General features: G+C 47.1%; 1 protein-coding gene across 1 annotated transcript in view; it reads left to right on the forward strand.

The window, feature by feature from the left end:
• LOC108122625 (ankyrin repeat domain-containing protein 50) overlaps window positions 1–20,008 on the forward strand; it is a 28,019-nt gene extending 8,011 nt beyond the window's left edge. The window contains exons 2-6 of the mRNA XM_017237314.3: window positions 13,019–18,587; window positions 18,670–18,980; window positions 19,046–19,223; window positions 19,287–19,545; window positions 19,612–20,008. Coding sequence (XP_017092803.2) covers window positions 13,163–18,587; window positions 18,670–18,980; window positions 19,046–19,223; window positions 19,287–19,545; window positions 19,612–19,795 — 6,357 coding nt within the window. The 5' untranslated portion in view covers window positions 13,019–13,162 and the 3' untranslated portion in view covers window positions 19,796–20,008. The remainder of the gene's footprint in view (window positions 1–13,018; window positions 18,588–18,669; window positions 18,981–19,045; window positions 19,224–19,286; window positions 19,546–19,611) is intronic.
• Window positions 20,009–20,038: the final 30 nt, after the last annotated feature.

A 20,038-nucleotide genomic window follows, 5' to 3' on the forward strand; every position in this document is an offset into this window, starting at 1 on the left:
CCGTGGTTGCCGTTGCCTTTGGTGTTTTTTCCTTTATTTATATTGATTCCCCTGGCAGAAGTGAGGCAATCGCTGCCCATAGTTAAATGCCATTAATCTATATATAACCGCGGCAAGGCATCGCCGCAATTATGGCAATAAATATATCTACGCTAATGTATGCGATTTGGGACCAACTGTTGATTGGCACTCCAAGCGTGGCCAAAAGGCCCCCACCCTGCCCCAAAAACGGCAAAGACAGCCCCACAAATGAAGCGTGGTAAAAAATAATAGCTAAATGAAGCGTGAACAACGAGCGCGGCGGCAATCTGGCCAAAAGTTCCATGAATGGATCGCTCTGTATGCGTCGTCCGGTTGCCACGCCCACACGCCCCTGGCGGCGCCAGTCGATTGTTTGCCGGGGTTTTACGGGCTTTCCCATATGTACGGCAATACGACTTTACGGCGTGGTTTTGCTTGCAGGCGGGAACCCACACTGTCGTCGGTGGGGGCGTCGGCGGTTGACTACGACTACAACCACCCAATGTGTGTGTGTGTGACATCGACGCCAACACTTGGGCTAATTGTTTGTGGCAACAAGCACTTGCCAGTGGCTTCTGTGTTTTCTTGGCTAAACCGAAACCGATAAGCCGAGCACAGAACTGCCGTCAGAGCTTTGAATAAGTCGAATAAGTTGTCTGGGGAACTAACTTGAACAGTCGCCAGAACAATGGCCAATCAGGAAGAAATCTTTGTGCGTAAACTTTTCATTGTTCCTGCCATAATCTTATTTGTGATTATTATTCTTGTTGACTCACCGTAAAGCATTCCTCAATGCTTACGCTACGCCCGGCTATTTTCGCTTATCTTGCAGCTGAAGTTGGCACTTCCCCCAAAAGTGTTTGGAGAGCGGTCTGCACTTCCGCTGAAAAAGAGCTAAGCTGCGAATTTCATTATGGAGATATTAGCAAACTATTTTGGCTTTGTGGCCCCCCTTGCCACAAAATTCTGCAATTAAACGCAGCGGACCACGCTGCTCTCCGCTTTTGGCTTTGGACTTCCAAATTAGAAAATTGTTGCAGCGCCAGTGGATGCCATTATAATGATGAGGAGTGTGGGGGTAATGGGGGCCTGAGGTGGTGCTGTGCATGTTGTGGTGGTGTCTATGGTCATGTCTGCTCGGCTCTAGCGAATCGATCGCTAATGCTGTTTGCCAACGCATTAACATGCATCGAGCAAGTAGCGCATTACGCATACGCCACGTGTGCACCCAACCACAGGCAGATTGCTGGCTCCTCTGTATGGGAGCGCTTTGCCAATTACCTATGCAGTTCCAGCCGCACAAAGTGTCGGTATAAATAATTGACTGGCCAAAGTGCCAGACCAGACGAGACGAGATCCAGTCAGACAGACCCATGTGGATTCTTTGTGATGCAAATGCCCGTCTTATCGCTCTGACATAGTTAAGTCAACAAACTGGCCAGCGGTAGGCGGAAATTCGTTTGTAATTATTAGCAATTTTTAGCAACAAACAAGTTTATTTACAAGCTCCCATTGGGGCATGCCCCGCAGGAGATATTTCATTATTCATTCAACACAAACTCGTTTGCGGCTTCAACCTTACCATTCGGATTGCAGTTAGGCTGCTACCGCCCACTGGTCTGCAAAAGAGCCTGATTTTGTGGTCAAATCTTAATGACAAATAAACTGATTTTGGTTCAGTTTAAAATTGGAGAGTCAAGCTTATTCGGATGCTTATAGACTTTGAGGTAATCCAGGTAATTGGCAAAGATATATCGTTTCCTGGAGAATCAATAGACAAGATTCTATAAGAATTATAAAGAAGGGGCCAACCTTATCAGAATAATATAAACGTTGTCGGACATATAAAAGCTACAATATCTGGTAATCCGGTAGGAATTTTTGTTCAATGAGTGTTCTTTGTTTCATCATTTAATATATAGTATATTTAAATTCTACATCCATCCCTCTTTGCAATTATTATTTGTTCAGTTTCTGATAACACTGTGGTTTCTATCTCTACTTGAGTTAGATATGTAGTTCTGGCTGCTCTGAATTCATCAGCTGGCAACTTAATGCAAATGACACAGATTAATGACAGCACTTTAAAGACTCACACTTTTTACGACTGGAAAAATACAATTTTTAAAAGCGTACGCCTCCCCCACGACAATTGAAGCCACTCTGCCCTCTCAATTGCATTTAGTGTCACCGCAAAGAGTCAACTGCTCTTAATTGCGAAATAATTGTCTTTATTTTTAGTTTATTACTGAAACCATTATTTTCTTAATTTTTTTCCAGCACTTTTTAGCACAATCGTGGCTTATATTCGCAATTTGTAGAGTGTTTTAATTAAATTAAATGAAAAACTTTTTGCGGAAAATGGAAAATTTGCATCTGACACACAAAGGGGGGTAAAATCTCAGTAGATTCAAACTTGCCCAGAGCTCAGCTGCGGTCACAAGCCACAAAAAGCATTTAACCCACATTTGCCTTTGGGTAAAGCCGGCGGCAACACAAAAACAAAAAACAAACAACTTGAAGCGCAACTGCGACTTCGTTTCGCTTTATGCAAAGAGCGGGCCAGAAGCCCGGAGTTGGCCATGTCTGACTTTGGCTTTCATGGCGACGTAGGCTTATGTCGCGTGGAGGATGACGATGACGCCAAAGTGACAGCTGCACTGGCGCTGGCTAAACAGCATTTTAATTTTCTGTTCGGCCGCATTAATTAGCCAAAGCCACCAGCACACGATGCGGACCGAGTGAGTCAAAAGCAACCAGGAAGCAACTGGAACTCGAAGTCGGTTCTAGACCAAGTTTAACCGGCAACCGGCAGCAGGCAGCCGGCAATCGAAATGTGTATCAAGTGACCAATTGGAGGGTAGTGGTGTGGGGCATTTGCATGGCTCCCACGGCTGTCGTTTCTTTGAGTTACGGCTGCGGCCAGCCATGGAAACCCTACAAAAAAGCACACTGCTGAGGCCAAACAGTGACAAAACATTGTTCAATTGTCGCGTAAAAACCTCTTTACTTTTTGCAGAGATAAGGATACATTGTACACCCAAACCTTGTGGTTAAATATGGGTCTTTATTGACCCTATATAAATAGTTGGAAATGCCTGAAAATGAGTACGTTTCTCCCAAATTTCGAACCACTGTTCTCTGATAATTTTTTGTCCCCTTTAAAATGTATAACAAGAGCTGTCTCCACTCGCCATGACCATGCCCAACTCAATTACCACCACTGACACAATTCCAATTGTAATCCGGCGTAATCTAAGCTCTCGTTTCATTCGGCTATTTCATCCAGCTTAAACACGTGCTCGGGGCCCATGAATTGGCATCAAAATATGTGCAGCAATAAATTAAATAAAATATGCAATATGCTCAGTTGAATATGAGTCTTGTCAGTGCCGCATCCACTTTTTGCGTGGGGCAGCTGACATCACATGGCTCTGCCAACGCTGGGTTGGGTTGAGCGGGGCTTTGTGGCTATGGAAGTAGCGGTGGTAGTGGGTGTGGTGGTGCATTTCCATACTAATGGCGGAGCTTTTGTTATTTATGCGTTCCGTTATCGCGCTGGTACGGCTTGCTCAAGGTCGAAAGGCACAAACTTCCGGACAAGTTGAATAACCGGAGCGCAAAACACGACTTTCAGTGAAAAAAGGTAATTATCATGAAAAGAAAATAACTTCGTAATGATGGAGAATCGATCTATAAATCGTTAGAGGTAATTCGCTTAAGAATCGAAAAGGAGTTGGCCAAGATTTAGTCATTGATGGCGGCCATTATGAAAAAAAAATTATGTTCTTAGATTTTGATGCAGATTTCGATCTACAAATCGTTTAAGATAGTCCGCTCAAGAATCGGATGACTTTTGCCAAAGATAGAGCCTTCCCCGCGGGCCATATAGTGGCTTCAAGCACTTTTGTGGATTTTCGAAGGGAACCCTCCAGAAAATTTGACAAAAAATCGAAAAAATATTGTGTTCTTAGATTTTGATGCAGATTTGTGGAGAATCGATCTACAAATCGTTTAAGATAGTCCGCTTAAGAATCGGATGACTTTTGCCAAAGATAGAGCCTTCCCCGTGGGCCATATAGTGGCTCCAAGCACTTTTGTGGATTTTCGAAGGGGATCCTCCAGGAAATTTGACAAAAAATCGAAAAAATATTGTGTTCTTAGATTTTGATGCAGATTTGTGGAGAATCGATCTACAAATCGTTTAAGATAGTCCGCTCAAGAATCGGATGACTTTTGCCAAAGATAGAGCCTTCCCCGTGAGCCATATAGTGGCTCCAAGCACTTTTGTGGATTTTCGAAGGGGACCCTCCAGGAAATTTGACAAAAAATCGAAAAAATATTGTGTTCTTAGATTTTGATGCAGATTTGTGGAGAATCGATCTACAAATCGTTTAAGATAGTCCGCTTAAGAATTGGATGTCTTTTGCCAAAGATAGAGCCTTCCCCGTGGGCCATATAGTGGCTCCAAGCACTTTTGTGGATTTTCGAAGGGGATCCTCCAGGAAATTTGACAAAAAATCGAAAAAATATTGTGTTCTTAGATTTTGATGCAGATTTGTGGAGAATCGATCTACAAATCGTTTAAGATAGTCCGCTCAAGAATCGGATGACTTTTGCCAAAGATAGAGCCTTCCCCGTGAGCCATATAGTGGCTCCAAGCACTTTTGTGGATTTTCGAAGGGGACCCTCCAGGAAATTTGACAAAAAATCGAAAAAATATTGTGTTATTAGATTTTGATGCAGATTTGTGGAGAATCGATCTACAAATCGTTTAAGATAGTCCGCTCAAGAATCGGATGACTTTTGCCAAAGATAGAGCCTTCCCCGTGGGCCATATAGTGGCTCCAAGCACTTTTGTGGATTTTCGAAGGGGATCCTCCAGGAAATTTGACAAAAAATCGAAAAAATATTGTGTTCTTAGATTTTGATGCTGATTTGTGGAGAATCGATCTACAAATCGTTTAAGATAGTCCGCTCCAGAGTCGGATGACTTTTGCCAAAGATAGAGCCTTCCCCGTGGGCCATATAGTGGCTCCAAGCACTTTTGTGGATTTTCGAAGGGGACCCTCCAGGAAATTTGACAAAAAATCGAAAAAATATTGTGTTCTTAGATTTTGATGCAGATTTGTGGAGAATCGATATACAAATCGTTTAAGATAGTCCGCTCAAGAATCGGATGACTTTTGCCAAAGATAGAGCCTTCCCCGTGGGCCATATAGTGGCTCCAAGCACTTTTGTGGATTTTCGAAGGGGATCCTCCAGGAAATTTGACAAAAAATCGAAAAAATATTGTGTTCTTAGATTTTGATGCAGATTTGTGGAGAATCGATCTACAAATCGTTTAAGATAGTCCGCTCAAGAATCGGATGACTTTTGCCAAAGATAGAGCCTTCCCCGTGGGCCATATAGTGGCTCCAAGCACTTTTGTGGATTTTCGAAGGGGATCCTCCAGGAAATTTGACAAAAAATCGAAATCTGATCAAGAACAGACCGTGTTCTTAAATTTTGATGCAGATTTGTGGAGAATCGATCTACAAATCGTTTAAGATAGTCCGCTCAAGAATCGGATGACTTTTGCCAAAGATAGAGCCTTCCCCGTGGGACATATAGTGGCTCCAAGCACTTTTGTGGATTTTCGAAGGGGATCCTCCAGGAAATTTGACAAAAAATCGAAAAAATATTGTGTTCTTAGATTTTGATGCTGATTTGTGGAGAATCGATCTACAAATCATTTAAGATAGTCCGCTCAAGAATCGGATGACTTTTGCCAAAGCTAGAGCCTTCCCCGTGGACCATATAGTGGCTCCAAGCACTTTTGTGGATTTTTAAATGGGATCCTCCAGGAAATTTGACAAAAAATCGAAAAAATATTGTGTTCTTAGATTTTGATGCAGATTTGTGGAGAATCGATCTACAAATCGTTTAAGGTATTCCGCTCAAGAATCGGAAAGGAATTACCGAAGATATAGTCATCGCATTTATCTGATCAAGAACCGAATAGGAATGATAGGGGATGATGGGAATTTTAAAGAAAATTCTACCTGGATATCTTAGTAATTACATTACCCTACATTACACACCTTTTTCAAAAACTCATATAAAACACAAGCAAATCCATCAGTATTTGCAGACTTTTGAACCTTATTGACTCCCGGTCTGCCTTTAATTGATTTTCCATTAGCTTGAATTACCTCTTACTTTTCAAGTTTCCTCTTTTATTAGACGGATAACCTTTGTCGGAAACCCCAATCTAGTTACCCTCTACTCACAAACCCTTTCATCTGCTCCATGGCTTCAGTTCTGATTCAATTTACGCTTGACATGAAGACGAGCAACAAACCATAATCCGAAGTTGCCTCGCAAATTGAAAACTTCAACAGGCAGACCCGGGTGGGGCGGGTGCGTCGGACTCTTGAGCTTTGCGGCGTGCGTTGCTCATTTAGGTGCTGTTGATTTTGATTAGCATCCGAGTACCTGAGGATGATGCCACCTGCTTCCGAATTAGCGTCATCCATCACAAAAGCTCACTTAGCCCATAAGTTGTGATGGCAGCTGCTTCGTGTTGGTTAACACGTCGGTGGCCCAAATCGATGCCACGCCATGATTATACGCTTCATTAGGGCAAACCTCAACTGCTGATCATTTATAAGCACCCCAATTTGGTTTATTGATTTTTTCCAATTAGTGCTAATGCTGTAACACACTTTCAGTTTAGCAGCCATCATGTTTGGAATCGAATCAAATATAAAAATATTGCCATGCGCTGATTTACACACATAATTTAAAGACCTGATGCCACGTCGATTTAAATATTTATGTGCGGATAATTGTTTTGTGCATTCAACATGCGATTTAATGGAGTAATTGGCATCAGTTTATAAACCTAATTCTGCCTGTCAGGTTTCGCAATTAAATTTCAAAATGTATGCTGACACACATGTTGCTATATATATCATTTCAATGGTGTGTCCGGTCAAAAGACAACAATGTTTTGAATTTTGCAATGAAAGTAGAGTGCTTAAGGCTTTAGTCTTTTCCTGCCACTGCAAGTACAAGTTAAGTGGAAGAATGACACTGGCCAATGAAGTATTATCGCATTGATTGCACTCATCATGGTCATAAGAGCCATTTAGCTGTCAGTTTTGTGGTTTTGTTCTAGGTTGAGGTTGTTTGGACTTAATCCAACACGACTAACCGAAGGGGAGCTCACTTAATGTCAAGTCTAATTCCGTTGGTGGTCTTGCACTTGACCACATCCAGTGTCTGGTGGCAGCGGAAATTCTGCAATTAAGGTGACCTAAAGTGCATACGCACCTCCCCCTCTTTGGCCCTGTTGGTTCTATTTTTTGCCCCATGGCGTAGAAGGCGACATGGGTAAACCAAGGCCCAAACCAGGGTGATTTGTTACTCCATACTTAGGGGCGACTCGGGACTTTTCTACCATTTACTCAGTAATCACGAGAAACATTAATTAAACCTGAGAAGGGGATGCTAGACAGGGCCAACGTGCTCCTAAAATCTACTTTAATTGAACTGGAGTTGGTAGGGAATATAGAAAATAGTCCTTGGCAAGGACATGCTTGGCTGCGTCTCCGATTTCTGTCCAAATTAATTCCATTTGCTTCGGCCAGCCCCAAAAAGGGCTACTTGCCAATGCCCTTTCATCCTTTCAGACAGTCGTCTGTCAGCTTTTGGACCGTTCTCTTCATTTGTGCAATGAGTTAGCAGCTACAGCTTTATAATGAAAGGCAACTGCAAAGAAATAGGAACACCAAAGGAAACGCAGGATATCCTTAAAGTTCTGAACAAAAAAAGGCCATGAATTTAATTTCGTATTCATCTGCCACCCCACTTTTCCACTCATCCATTTTCGTGCCACAGCCACTCCCACTCATTCATCAATAAACGGAGGAAAGGACAAGGTTGTAAAATGTCAGGCGGCTGTCAGTCCGGCCGGCTCCGTCTGTCCCAGTTGCGTCGGTCTCCGTGTCCGGGACCGTGTCGAGTGTCCGTGTGTGTGTTTTAATTTGATTAAATGTTGCTCGGCAAACACATGGAACATAACCCAAATCCAACAACTTTTTCACATGCCTCGGCATGCGGCATACTCGCTCTTTGGCAGCTTGTCCCGATGGATGATGACTTTTTATGGAAGTGGGATAAAAAAAGGCGAAAACTTGGTTTCTTAAATAATCCCTAAATATGATTGATCTCATTTTCAAAATAGGTTTCCTAATAGTATTGTAAACTATTCTTGATTCTTGATTCAGAAACATTAAATGGGCTATAGCTTTCATGAGATGTGACCCACTGTTGTGCCCAGCATGCGTTTATTGAAAGACAAACACGAAAACATGGCCCACGCAGTTGGTCGGAAGGGGTAAGCGGAAATGGCAAGTGCGTGGGTCTGCATATGCCAGGCAGAACCCTGGAAGTGGCAGAAGGGAGCAAAAAGTGTGGCGATGGCTGTGTAGTTCAGATGTAAAGGTGATATCGGGGGCACATACGTAGTGTTTGTCAAAAAGGATGTCAATATGTGTGCCCCGAGCAGCAAAGAACGAGGAACAAGGCAGTTGACACAGATAAACCAGAAAGGAGTTGCCACTGGCAGACTTTTCAATTTGCAAATACAATGCGCCAGCGTCCCGATAACAGAAGTCACAAAAAACAAATGCACTTTCAGTGGTTTAGATACCAAACTTTGGAATGTATGAGTCGAATAATTGATACGGTTGGCTATGAATTTATGGCCCACTTCGGCCAAACACTGACTCTTGGCCAGCTGCCATTTTGGGGCAGTAAAAACCATGAGATTGATTTTTCTATGTTCTGTAGAACATTTCTGGATAATATATCTCCTATGGAAGTCTAGCCAGCTAATATGTGGGGGCGTCTCACATCATCCAGCATTCAGTTGAATTCCTTTGTTGAGTAAAAATATGCTTCATTATTTTGAAAATTGAAACAAATAAAAGCTCCGAAATGACTAGCGTGCCATGGCATGTGCTGAACGTTTCCTTGGCACTTAAGGAACTCTAGCTTTTTCGCCGAAATAGTGAATCATGTACATGGTGAGTGCTGAAAAATGCATGACAGGAAGTTGAGGAGCACGACGAGGAGCATGCGACGGCAAGGATGCATGCCGTCAGACTTTCAGGCAATATTACAAAAATCCTTGCCAAGAGAAGCGGCGATGATGACGATGATGATGATGGCAGTGTCAGGATTAATGTTTGCATTTACATACATACATTCACAGGAAACGCTGGCTGCTCCTTCTCATTTTGGTACACATAATGTACTGTGGATTGCATAAAATGCATTTACGAAGGCATGAAAAATTTAAGTTTAATTAAGCGTTCACCCTCGGGCCCACGGACATCGCATCCTGCCAGCCCTGCTCTGTGACATCCTGTTCCCATTTGTGATGCTGCACACGCCATTGTCCTTTCCGATGCCCGCATTGAATCCGCTTCCGGTGCAGCCACAAATGTAGCAAACACAGGGAAGCAAAAAGAGGAGCGAAGCGGAAGAGGGGCCACCGAAGGCAGCCCACAGCCAAAACACAATGCTATCAGTTTGGGCACGTTCCAAAGCCACCACCGGACCCAACCTACTGGGAGTCCTTCGCGCTTAGGAGGAAGCTGCTCGGCTCCAGCCTTGATTCGCCATTCTCCAGCGGCATTTTGTTACAAAATTAAGCGCATCTGTAAGCGGAGCCCAGAGCATTCGTTTTGATTTCTTTTCCAATTGTACTTTATTTTCTCAGGTGGGCTAAGTGGTTAGTCTAGTATGTCTGAGCTAATTTAATATTTTTATCTACGAGAACTAAGACTATGCTTGGGAAAAGAACTTAATCGAAAAATAGGGATTCGAAATATTAAAAAAAATCTAGAAAATAACACTCCAAGTCTTTTGTGAAGGGTAAACCTACTTCGAGTCTTTGACATCAACATCCTTCAGGTTTTACTCTCGTTTACCATTGCCTGGAGCACAGGAGCTTGAAAATCGATACGGAAGTGCTCCTTGACTGTATTTGTGCGCCGGTTGCCTCTAAGCTCCTTTTCGCTGCTGTTTTCCCATGTTTCTGCACGTATTGCGAATTTAGCTGAATTTTTTCCCTTTTGCTCTGCGTAGCTGCCTCGCCCAACAATCGAATGCAATATTTGATATACTATTTGCTTTCTCAATTGTCGCTCTGATGAATCGCTGCATGGAGCTCGTAGACTCTCTAGACCACCTAGATGTGCAATAAAAATGGTTTGTATCCAATACAAAATGCCCCTATTTTTTTATCCTTCAAACTATTTGCCATGCATGGAATATATTTTGTTTGCGAAAAGTTATTGCCTGCATAATTGAGCAAGTCAACAAGTCAGAGAGTTATTATTTAAACATGAGAAGTGCTGCTTATAATCAACAGCATCCAGAGGTGGCGTAAACAAATTTTAAAACGAAGACCAACACAGCCATCCGACAGCAAAGAGTAAAATTCGAAATCAAAATATGTAAATACAAATTAATGGAGTACTTCCTATCTGGCATCCTTTGGGCTCCCAGGACCCAAAAAAAAAAGGGAAGAACAAAAATGCTGACTGCCAAGCTGTAAATGCAAATGTGAGGTGCATTTAACGCCCTGTCTGTGGGTGAAACATTTCAATTACATCCCAGGCCGTATCTGCCGACCACCGACTTCCTTTTCTTTTGGGGCCTTGCTTGGCCTTTTATTTTGGGCGGGGCCCACATTTCAGTTATTGCGGAAAAAATGTTCATTTGCATTTTTTTTGTGGGCCCACGGCAGCGGGTAAAATATTCCCACGCCGCAAAGACTCAAGTTCACCCAGCTGCCAGTGGCAGACAGATACAGATACTCGCACAAATAAAGATACAGATACGTTTCAAGCGCCAGATGCCTAAGGAGCCTGCCCCATGTGGCGTGCCGTTTTCATACTCATATGATCATGTTCAACAACAAATATTCTGTTCAATTAATTAAATATCTCTCCGATATGTGTGTTTAGATTTGATTAAGGCCATTACAATCCGATCGAATATGGTGCATTAATCTCTGCCGATTCATACGCAAGATTTCCTTCAATTAAATTGAATGATTGGTTCTTTACGTTTAGTTAGCATAATAGCACGTAAGCATTTAAGCCCCTCAAACTTGGGGAAGAAAAAATAGGGACCTGAATGGCTGTGGAGAACGCATCGAGAACTACACGGTCTGCTAGCTTGTCAAGTTACACGCCGGAGTCGTGTAAAAGGAAAACCTACTCCTCCGCGCTGTGGAAATTGCAATTAGCAACGCTGTTCCCCCCCTATTTTCCGCAGCAAACTGGGCCTGCTTGCTCGAGTGTGAGGCACGCACTTCTGCTGCCTTGGAGGAACCCATTAAACTTGCATAATTAGCTCATTTCAGGGATGTTTGATCACACTGCACTCTCCGCCAACTATGGAAAGCGATAAACCATTCGGGGAGAAAAACCAGAGCCATTTCACTTACAAAGGCAAATCAATTTGGGGCCCTTAAGGATGAAGAATCTATGGAAACGTGCGAATTGTTCGATATTCGAATGTGGCCAAGTCGAATGCAACTCCGTACGTGCCTTTGGCGGTGGGCGTGGACCGCAAATGTGGCGGCGGTAAACCCGATTCAACAATGCGGGATGCAATCGGTATCCATCCAATCCAATAATTACGGTTAAAAGTCCTGAGCTCACGTGCCGGCGCGGTCAGGAAGTTGATGTGTCGCTGTCCGGACCATTTCCATCTGACTTTACCGATGGCTGGTCCTCCTCCTCCTGAACAGCTCCTGCCACCTGCCACCTCCTCCAACCAGCGACCAGCATTCCGTTCACCCAATCAATGGATTTTACAGCTGACTTGCCAACATTATGGTAATCCGTCAGTCCTTTCCTCGCTGGCTGTCTGTCATTCCCCACCGCCAGATGGAAACGGTTTGCCTTTGCGGCGTCAACGGGTCGCAGGCGTAAATCATTCATTTCACTTGCTCCGATTTTTATACGGCCAGAGTTTTGTGGCCAGGCCATCAGTGGAGGAACGACAAGAACGTGCTGAATTTGCTCCATTTCTGTCGGAAAGTTACACAACAAGCGGCGTGCTGGGACGTATCATTAGTTACATGGTTGGTCCGTTGGTCCTTCCAAGAGTTCAGAGAGATGGGAATTCTTTTCCGTAAGCTTGTGGCCAGAGCTGTGTACACTTCAGCAAGAAATAGCATTAAAAATAGAATCCTTTTGGAACATATCTTGTACCTAGCTTAGTTTCTCATCTCTAACCAGAGAATTCACCTCTGGTGCCACAGAAAGCTATACAGACTCAACGAGTAAATTGAAGTTTAAAATAAAAACTTTGTGGCATGAAAAGCATTATTTACACAGAGCTGGCTTGCAATCCGGCCCGCTCTCCCGACCCCCGAGTCATCATCCTCAACGACGCACATAAATGGCATATAAGCTTAGCAGATATGGCAAGAGTCCGGGAACAAAAGATACTGCGCGTAAAGACAAGCGCAGGAAAAATGATGACAAGTATGCGGGGGCGTATGAGGGTATCTCAGAGGGTGTGTGTGCCTAACAAGTGGGTGTGTGAGGTGGAGGTGAATGGCTGGGAGGAGCCCTGCCACTGCCAAAGGGTTAAAAAAGTATAGAAATCAGGTCAATTGTTTGCAGGATGCTAAAAAAAGTGAAGCCAGTGGAAAAAGTGTAAGAAGAAAGTGCTAGTTAAGCTCGAGTAATGGCAAAAACAAGTCAAAGGAGAGGGTCAGGATGGGGGGGAAGGTAATTTCAGTTATCTGAAGAACGTAATGCAACTAACGATAATGGTGTGAAAGTGTAAGGAAATATTCTAATGCATTTTAAAGCATCCTCTTGACAAGTCCATGCACAAAAACCTAAGTCACTAAACTATGTAGTTACTAGTATCTCTATAAAGTGATAACTAAAATCCATTACATCTCTGCTCTTTTCAGACAACAGAGCGGCTTAAGTGAAAGGCTGACACAGCGAAAGCCATCGAACCAGCCTCTGGGAGCAGACAGACAGCAAACGGATTACCCACATCCTGCAACATCAGCAGAAGCAACAGCCGCAGCCGGTTCATCAGCGCCATCAACATGTCTAAGCACACGGATAACGATAATCTGCGCAATGACATCTACGAGAACCTGCCCTGCCAGGCCATGTACAACGAGTCCGTGCGGAAAATGCAGCAGCAGAAATCATCGACGCCGGCGATGAACAGCCACAATCCCAATGCGAACTCCATCGGCAACTGCCACTCCACTCCGGCGATTACAAAGCACCACCCACCACCGCCCGCCAACAACATGCCCAAGGAGATGCTCTATGCCACGCCCCTCCGTAAATCGGATCGCTACAAAAGCGGCGAGCGCAGTCGTCAGGTCTCGTCGGCAAATCCGGAGGCTAAGCTGTCCAACTATCGGGACTCCAACCGCTTGGCTTGTGCCCGGAATGGTAACCCCGTACAAATCACGGATCTTGATGCGGACGAGGACAATGGCGTAGGCGAGGGTGTGGACGGAAGTGCCTCGACCAGTGCTTTGGTCGGCGGCTCCAAGTATGGCAACCAGTCAGCGGGGGGTACTCCCAACCAGCAGCTTGAGGATCGACGAATCCTCAACTTTCTCAAGGACACCACCCAGCTGCAGAAGAAGTTGGAGATCACAGGGCGGGACTGTCCCAATGCCAGCTTCTCGAATCTGGCGCGGGAGGAACATTTTGCCAATCTGGTGCAACAGAATTTCCCCCTGGACGTGGCACCCCACTCGAATGGGGAGACGAATGGCGGCGGATCGGCGCCCGAGGAAGACGGCCACGAGGCGGCTGGCGGATCGAAGCCAGCAACAGCTGAAGATACTGACGGCAACCTGGAGGCTCTAATGCAGCGAAAGATCTCCCCGGACAAGGAGGTCAACGGCCTGGTCAGCAGCGGCCTGGAGCCAAACAATCGCATCGTCAGCACGGTTTACATCCATCGCGAGTGGGTGCTGAAGAAGATTGCACTGTGCCTGGAACAGCGCACGGCTGGGAAGAAGCCAGTGCCAGCAGCTTTGGGAGCAGCCTCCTCCAGTTATGTGTCGGCTCGTGCCAAGGCGGCTGCAATATCCAGTTCCAGCTACAATGGATGCTTGGTCCTTGGATCAAATGGATCAGGCAAGACTTCCATCTGCCAGGCCATTATGAAAGGTAACTCGGGCACGAAAGGAATCCTCAACAGAAAGCTGCTGGCCTGCTATCTAATCGAGTCGCAGAATCCCGAGTGCCACAGTCTATCACTGTTTATGAGAAAGATTGTCCTGCAGCTCCTTAGCCACGCATCCCTGATCACTAAGGACGACAGCCAAAGGATTATTGACGAAGGATTCTCCTTCTTGCGTGAAGAGGCCCAGCAGCAAGAGTTCAAGCTGGACGAGGCGATGAATAACATCAGCCTGAGTGAGAACGCCGAGGAGCTGCTTATCGAAGAACTGAAACGAGGCGCCAGCGAGTGTGACACCAAGGAACTGGATAACTTCCAGTCCCAACGCACCTCCACGATCAACAACAAAACATCCAAGTCGAGTCTCACGCGGCAACAATCGGAGCCAGCGCCTTTGCAAGTCATGGATATACCAGATCCGGATGAGAAGGGTGCCGGAAACTTCGGAACGCATCCACCTAAACGGGCCTCCAGAGAGCGAGAACGTGATCGTGATCCGGAGCAGGACAAGGATGTGGGTAGTGAGAAGGAGCAGAAGCTAAAGGAGCCGGCCAAGTCAAGCCCTGGAAAAACTAAGTCAAAGATTCCGGTGAAGCGGGGTCGTTCTGGCAGTGGTGTGCTGTCGCCCTCGAAACTGGCCACCATCAGTAATGGAGGGGGCCAGGCTATTCAACAGGGAGGCGCCGAAGATATAGCCGATCTGAATAACGACCAAGAAAAGCACGAGATCGAAGCGGCTATTAAAGACGACAAAGAGGAGGAACCCCAGACAAACAACGAAGAGAAACCGGAAGATCCAGTCGAAGGTAACAAGGAGTCGGATGAAAGTCCAAAGGAGGAGTTGGAAACGCCTAAACAGGAAGAACCGAAACTGGAACCCAAAGGCGATGCCGATAGCAGCTCGGAACCTCTCATAAATTTCAACGAGAGCAAGGAGGAGAACGGCAAACAGGAGAAGGAGCTTCAGGCAGCTCCGCCGGTACCAGGAGACAAGCCCAAGATGAGCACCAACACTCTGCCCCCGCCCTTGCCCAAGACCAAGAGCTGCCGCACCATCGTGGCTGATGGATACTACGAGTTACTTCTCGCCAATCCGGAGATCCTCGAGTGCCTCAGTGTGGACAACATCGAAAAGAATCCGGATGAATGCTTCAAGAAGGCCTTTCTCTTCCCGCTGCTGGAACTGACGCCTCCGAAAACAGCTCTACTCCTGCTGATCGACTCCATCGATGAGAACTACATCAACGAGGGGAACTTAATTTCGACCCTAAAGGGAGGAAGAGGCACGGTCACCAACCACAAAAGCCGCAATGTGGCGGAACTCCTCTCAAATCATATCCATCTGTTCCCCAAATGGCTCTTCCTGGTGTGCACCACCAAGAAGCAAACCAAACAAATCACCAAGATGTTCACCGGCTTTAAGAAGATCACGCTGGACGACCTGCGCAAGTCACATGTGGTCAAGGATGTCCAGGAGTACATCATCAACCGGTTGAACTCGGATTTCAAGGACAGCATCATGCTGACCAAAGAGATCATCGAATCACTGCACCAGCTGTACATCAAGTCCAATGGGTGCATCCTTTACTTAGAGAAGGTCCTGCACGGCATCAAGGATAACTTTTTCAGCTTCCGGGAGATCAAGCTGATACCCTGCACCCTGAACGGCCTTTACCTGTACATCTGCCAGAAGTCCTTCAATAAGAAGCAGTACATGAAGATCCGGCCTCTTCTTAACGTTCTCCTGGCCTCGTCCGGCTACGTGGACAAGCTCTTCCTGTTCAACTGCCTGCGCACCCACAACTACACCATCGACTGCCAGGAGTTCGAGAAACGCCTCCAGCTGATGAGGAACATCCTGGCTTACGATGCCAACGCACAACGCCTCAAGATCTTCCACAACTCCTTTGCCGACTGGCTGGTGGATGTGAAGTTCGCCACCAAGAAGTTCATCTGCGACGTGAACGAGGGCCACGTGATGATCTCGATGTATTACCTGCTCGTGGCAGACACACTCTGTGCGAACACGGTACGAAAGTTTGCCTACCACCTAATCCGCTCTGGCGAGTATCTGACCAGCCGGCACGTGGACCTGGATCTCATCCTCATGCTGTTGGAGTCCCGGCTGAATCTCAGCGACTGCTTCTATACAAACCAGATGAACTGCTGCGCCCAGTGCGAGCACGACTTCAAGTACGATGCCAACTTTCTGCCCAAGACGCGCATGATGCTCGAGCGCTTCCTGGCCAGCGAGCTGAATGAGCCGTTCGCCCAATTCCTGTGTGACTTCTTCAAGCCCAGTCTGCCCACGGACGCCAAGATGCTGAAGCTGCTGATCGAGACCGGAATCAACAATGCCGAGTCGCAGAACTCCTGTGAGTCGTCGCTGATGTCGCCGGAGCTGTCGGAGAAATCGCAGAACATTGACTTTGAGTTGGCTGATCTTCTGCTGTCCAGCGAGAAGAGCTGCCTCATGGAAACCCAACGGGCGGGTAGTCCTTCGGAGCACAGTGAGCCGCCGCCCGAAAGCCAGGATGAGAACGCCTCGAGCACTTTGCACCAGCTCTCCGACTCGCACCACATTGAACTCCACAAGGGCAAAGCCCTCATCCACATCCTGTCCAACGATGGCAATCACCAGCTGCTGGAACGGGCGCTCAACGCCTGCAAGAGTCCCATCGACCTGGAGATCGAAGATTACAATGGCCAAACGGCCTTGAATATTGCGGCTAGAAATGGTCACCTTGAGGTGGTGAAGCTGCTACTGAGTTTCTCGCAGCCCTGCAACGATGGCACTGGGCGGATGAAGCGTGTAGATGTCAACCATGCCGATCGCGATGGCTGGACTCCATTGAGATCGGCCTCCTGGGGCGGTCACAGTGAGGTAGTTCGACTCCTGATATCCCAGCCCGCCTGCAAGATCGACCTGGCTGACAAGGAAGGACGCACTGCTCTGCGGGCAGCCGCCTGGAGCGGACACGAGGACATCTTGAAGTTGCTCATTGACTCGGGTGCCGATGTAAATTCGGTGGATCGTCAGGGGCGCACCTCACTGATTGCCGCCTCCTACATGGGCCACTACGACATTGTTGAGATTCTGCTCGAGAATGGCGCCAATGTGAATCATCTGGACCTGGACGGACGCAGTGCCCTCTGCGTTGCTGCCTTGTGCGGATCTTCGGGCTATAGCAAGGTGATATCCACACTGTTAGATCACGGTGCTAACACGGATCAACTGGACAACGATGGAATGTCGCCGCTGCTGGTCAGCTCTTTCGAGGGCAACGCCGAGGTGTGTGAGCTGCTCCTGGAAAACGCTGCCGATCCGGATCTTGCCGACTTTATGGGACGCACTCCTTTGTGGGCTGCCTGTACAGCAGGTCACGCCACTGTGGTGAAGCTACTGCTCTTCTGGGGATGTGGCATTGATTGCATGGACTCCGAGGGACGAACCGTCCTCAGTATTGGCGCCGCCCAAGGAAACGTGGAGACGGTAAGACAGCTCCTGGATCGTGGCCTAGATGAAACGCATCGGGATAACGCCGGATGGACACCACTACACTACGCAGCCTTCGAGGGATTCCACGAGGTGTGCCTCCAACTCCTGGAATCAGGCGCCAAGATCGATGAATGCGACAACGAGGGAAAGACTGCCCTGCACCTGGCCGCCCAAGAGGGACGCCTCAACTGTGTGCAGGCCCTACTGGATATCCACTCTAGCTTCGTGGATCAGAAGGCGCACGATGGCAAGACTGCGTTCAGGCTGGCATGCCTGGAGGGCCACATGGACACCGTGGAGTATCTCCTGAAGTTCTGTTGCGATGTTAACTCCAAGGACGCCGACTCTCGGACAACTCTCTATATTCTTGCTCTGGAGAATAAGCTGGAGATTGTCAAGTACCTGCTGGACATGACCAACGTCGACGTCAACATTCCGGACAGCGAAGGGCGCACAGCCCTCCATGTGGCCGCCTGGCAGGGTCACGCCGATATGGTCAAGACCCTGATCGAGGCCGGGGCGGATGTCAACTCAATGGACTTGGAGGCTAGAACACCGCTGCACTCTTGCGCCTGGCAGGGTAATCATGACGTCATGAATATCCTGCTCTATTACGGCGCTCAGGCGGATCACGCGTGCAAGCAGGGAGCTACAGCTCTCGGAATCTCTGCCCAGGAGGGGCACGAGAAATGCGTCATCGCCCTGCTGCAGTTCGGAGCCAATCCGTACAAGTCAGATCACTGCGGACGGACGCCCATCAAGCTGGCGGCCAAGTCGAGCCGCACCAGCATCCTGAAGATATTCGAGAGCTACACTAAGAGTAAGAATCCCCGCAGGAGAAGTCTCTTGCTGTGATACTAATGCTTTCCCTTTTGTTCCACTCCCTTCCTTTCCTCATTTAGATGAAGCTAGCAATCCCAACGAACCCAAGTTCCATGCGCATGCCAGCATGCTAAGATCTCCGGATCAGCCGCCAGCGCTGCCTCTGCACCAGAACTTGGCCCCGTATCCGGCTCACGCATCCGCCTCCTCAGTCTGTTCGGCGGCCACCACGGCCACAGTGCATAATGGAAGCAACCTGCACGCCCTCAATGCCTCCAGTTCTACGCACAGCTCCAACAACTTCTACCAAAACACCATGCAGTCGGACACGAGCAGTTTGCACAAGCGCAAGAGCGTCATCTCTAGTCAGTCCACGGGTAGCAGCAATGATGTAAGTGGAGAATATGTGGAGATGATGAAGACTATGGCTAACTTTTCAATATTTTATCTCAACAGCAAGCGCCACTTACCTTCACCCAGCAATTGCAGCGACAAAGCAAACTGAGCTCCCGAAACAACCTGATGGTTAACTTGAAGCACGCCTCCGGCTCAGCGGCTGGGGGCCACAAGTCCAACGTCGGGGGAGGTCAGCGACACTCGCAGGTTCTTCCTGATCTCAGCGAGCATCAGCTTGGTAAGCCCAATACCATCAAGCTATCAATTACCCTATCTAATGGGAAACTATCCTCCAAAATAGCATCCAACATGACCAACGAGGCGGACATGTACGACATGGAGTGCATGTCACCTCTGTACGCTACGCCCCCGCATTCGCCCAGCAGCGAGTTGAGCTCACCTGGGCAGTTGCCTGGCCTGAACGCCTTCGTGGATGATGACAGAGCCGGAACTAGTGGCGGAGGTGCCAAGCCCCCGCTGCCGGATAATCATTTCGCGCGGGACACGCACATGCGCATTATATTGGGCAACCTTAAGGAAAACCAGCCCAGTTCCTCGAGGTGAGTGAGATCCTCTAACCTTTTGAAACCCTCGATGTAATATCCTTTCCTTCTCGGCATCCACAGCAAGAGCAAGCGAAGCGGTGTTTCCAGCAACCCGGCGATGCGGCTAATTCGCAGTCGCTTCGATGCTGCCTCCCAGCTAATCCGGCGCACCAACAACATACTCTCCTCCAGCAGCAATCAGGGCTCCTCCAGCATTGGCGTCAAGTCTGGCACCTTCCAGTGGCGCAAGGAGAGCCAAATGTAAACCCAGTAGCGAAATAATCTGGACTGCACATTGATGTATTCGCAAAAACTCACTCAACTTGCATACTCAATCCTTAAAACACGATTTATTTAAGTTATACACCTTTGTACTTTTGAGAAAGTATTTGTTTTTTTGTGATAGTTTCAATTTTAGTAAACTTTTAATATTATTCTGATTTAACTAAATACACTTAGAGGTACTACCCACACCACGTAGTTTAAGGCACGCCCCAAGTATTAGGAT

The sequence above is a fragment of the Drosophila bipectinata genome, chromosome 3R (genome assembly GCF_030179905.1).
Source record: "Drosophila bipectinata strain 14024-0381.07 chromosome 3R, DbipHiC1v2, whole genome shotgun sequence".
In the NCBI taxonomy this organism is placed as follows: domain Eukaryota; kingdom Metazoa; phylum Arthropoda; class Insecta; order Diptera; family Drosophilidae; genus Drosophila; species Drosophila bipectinata.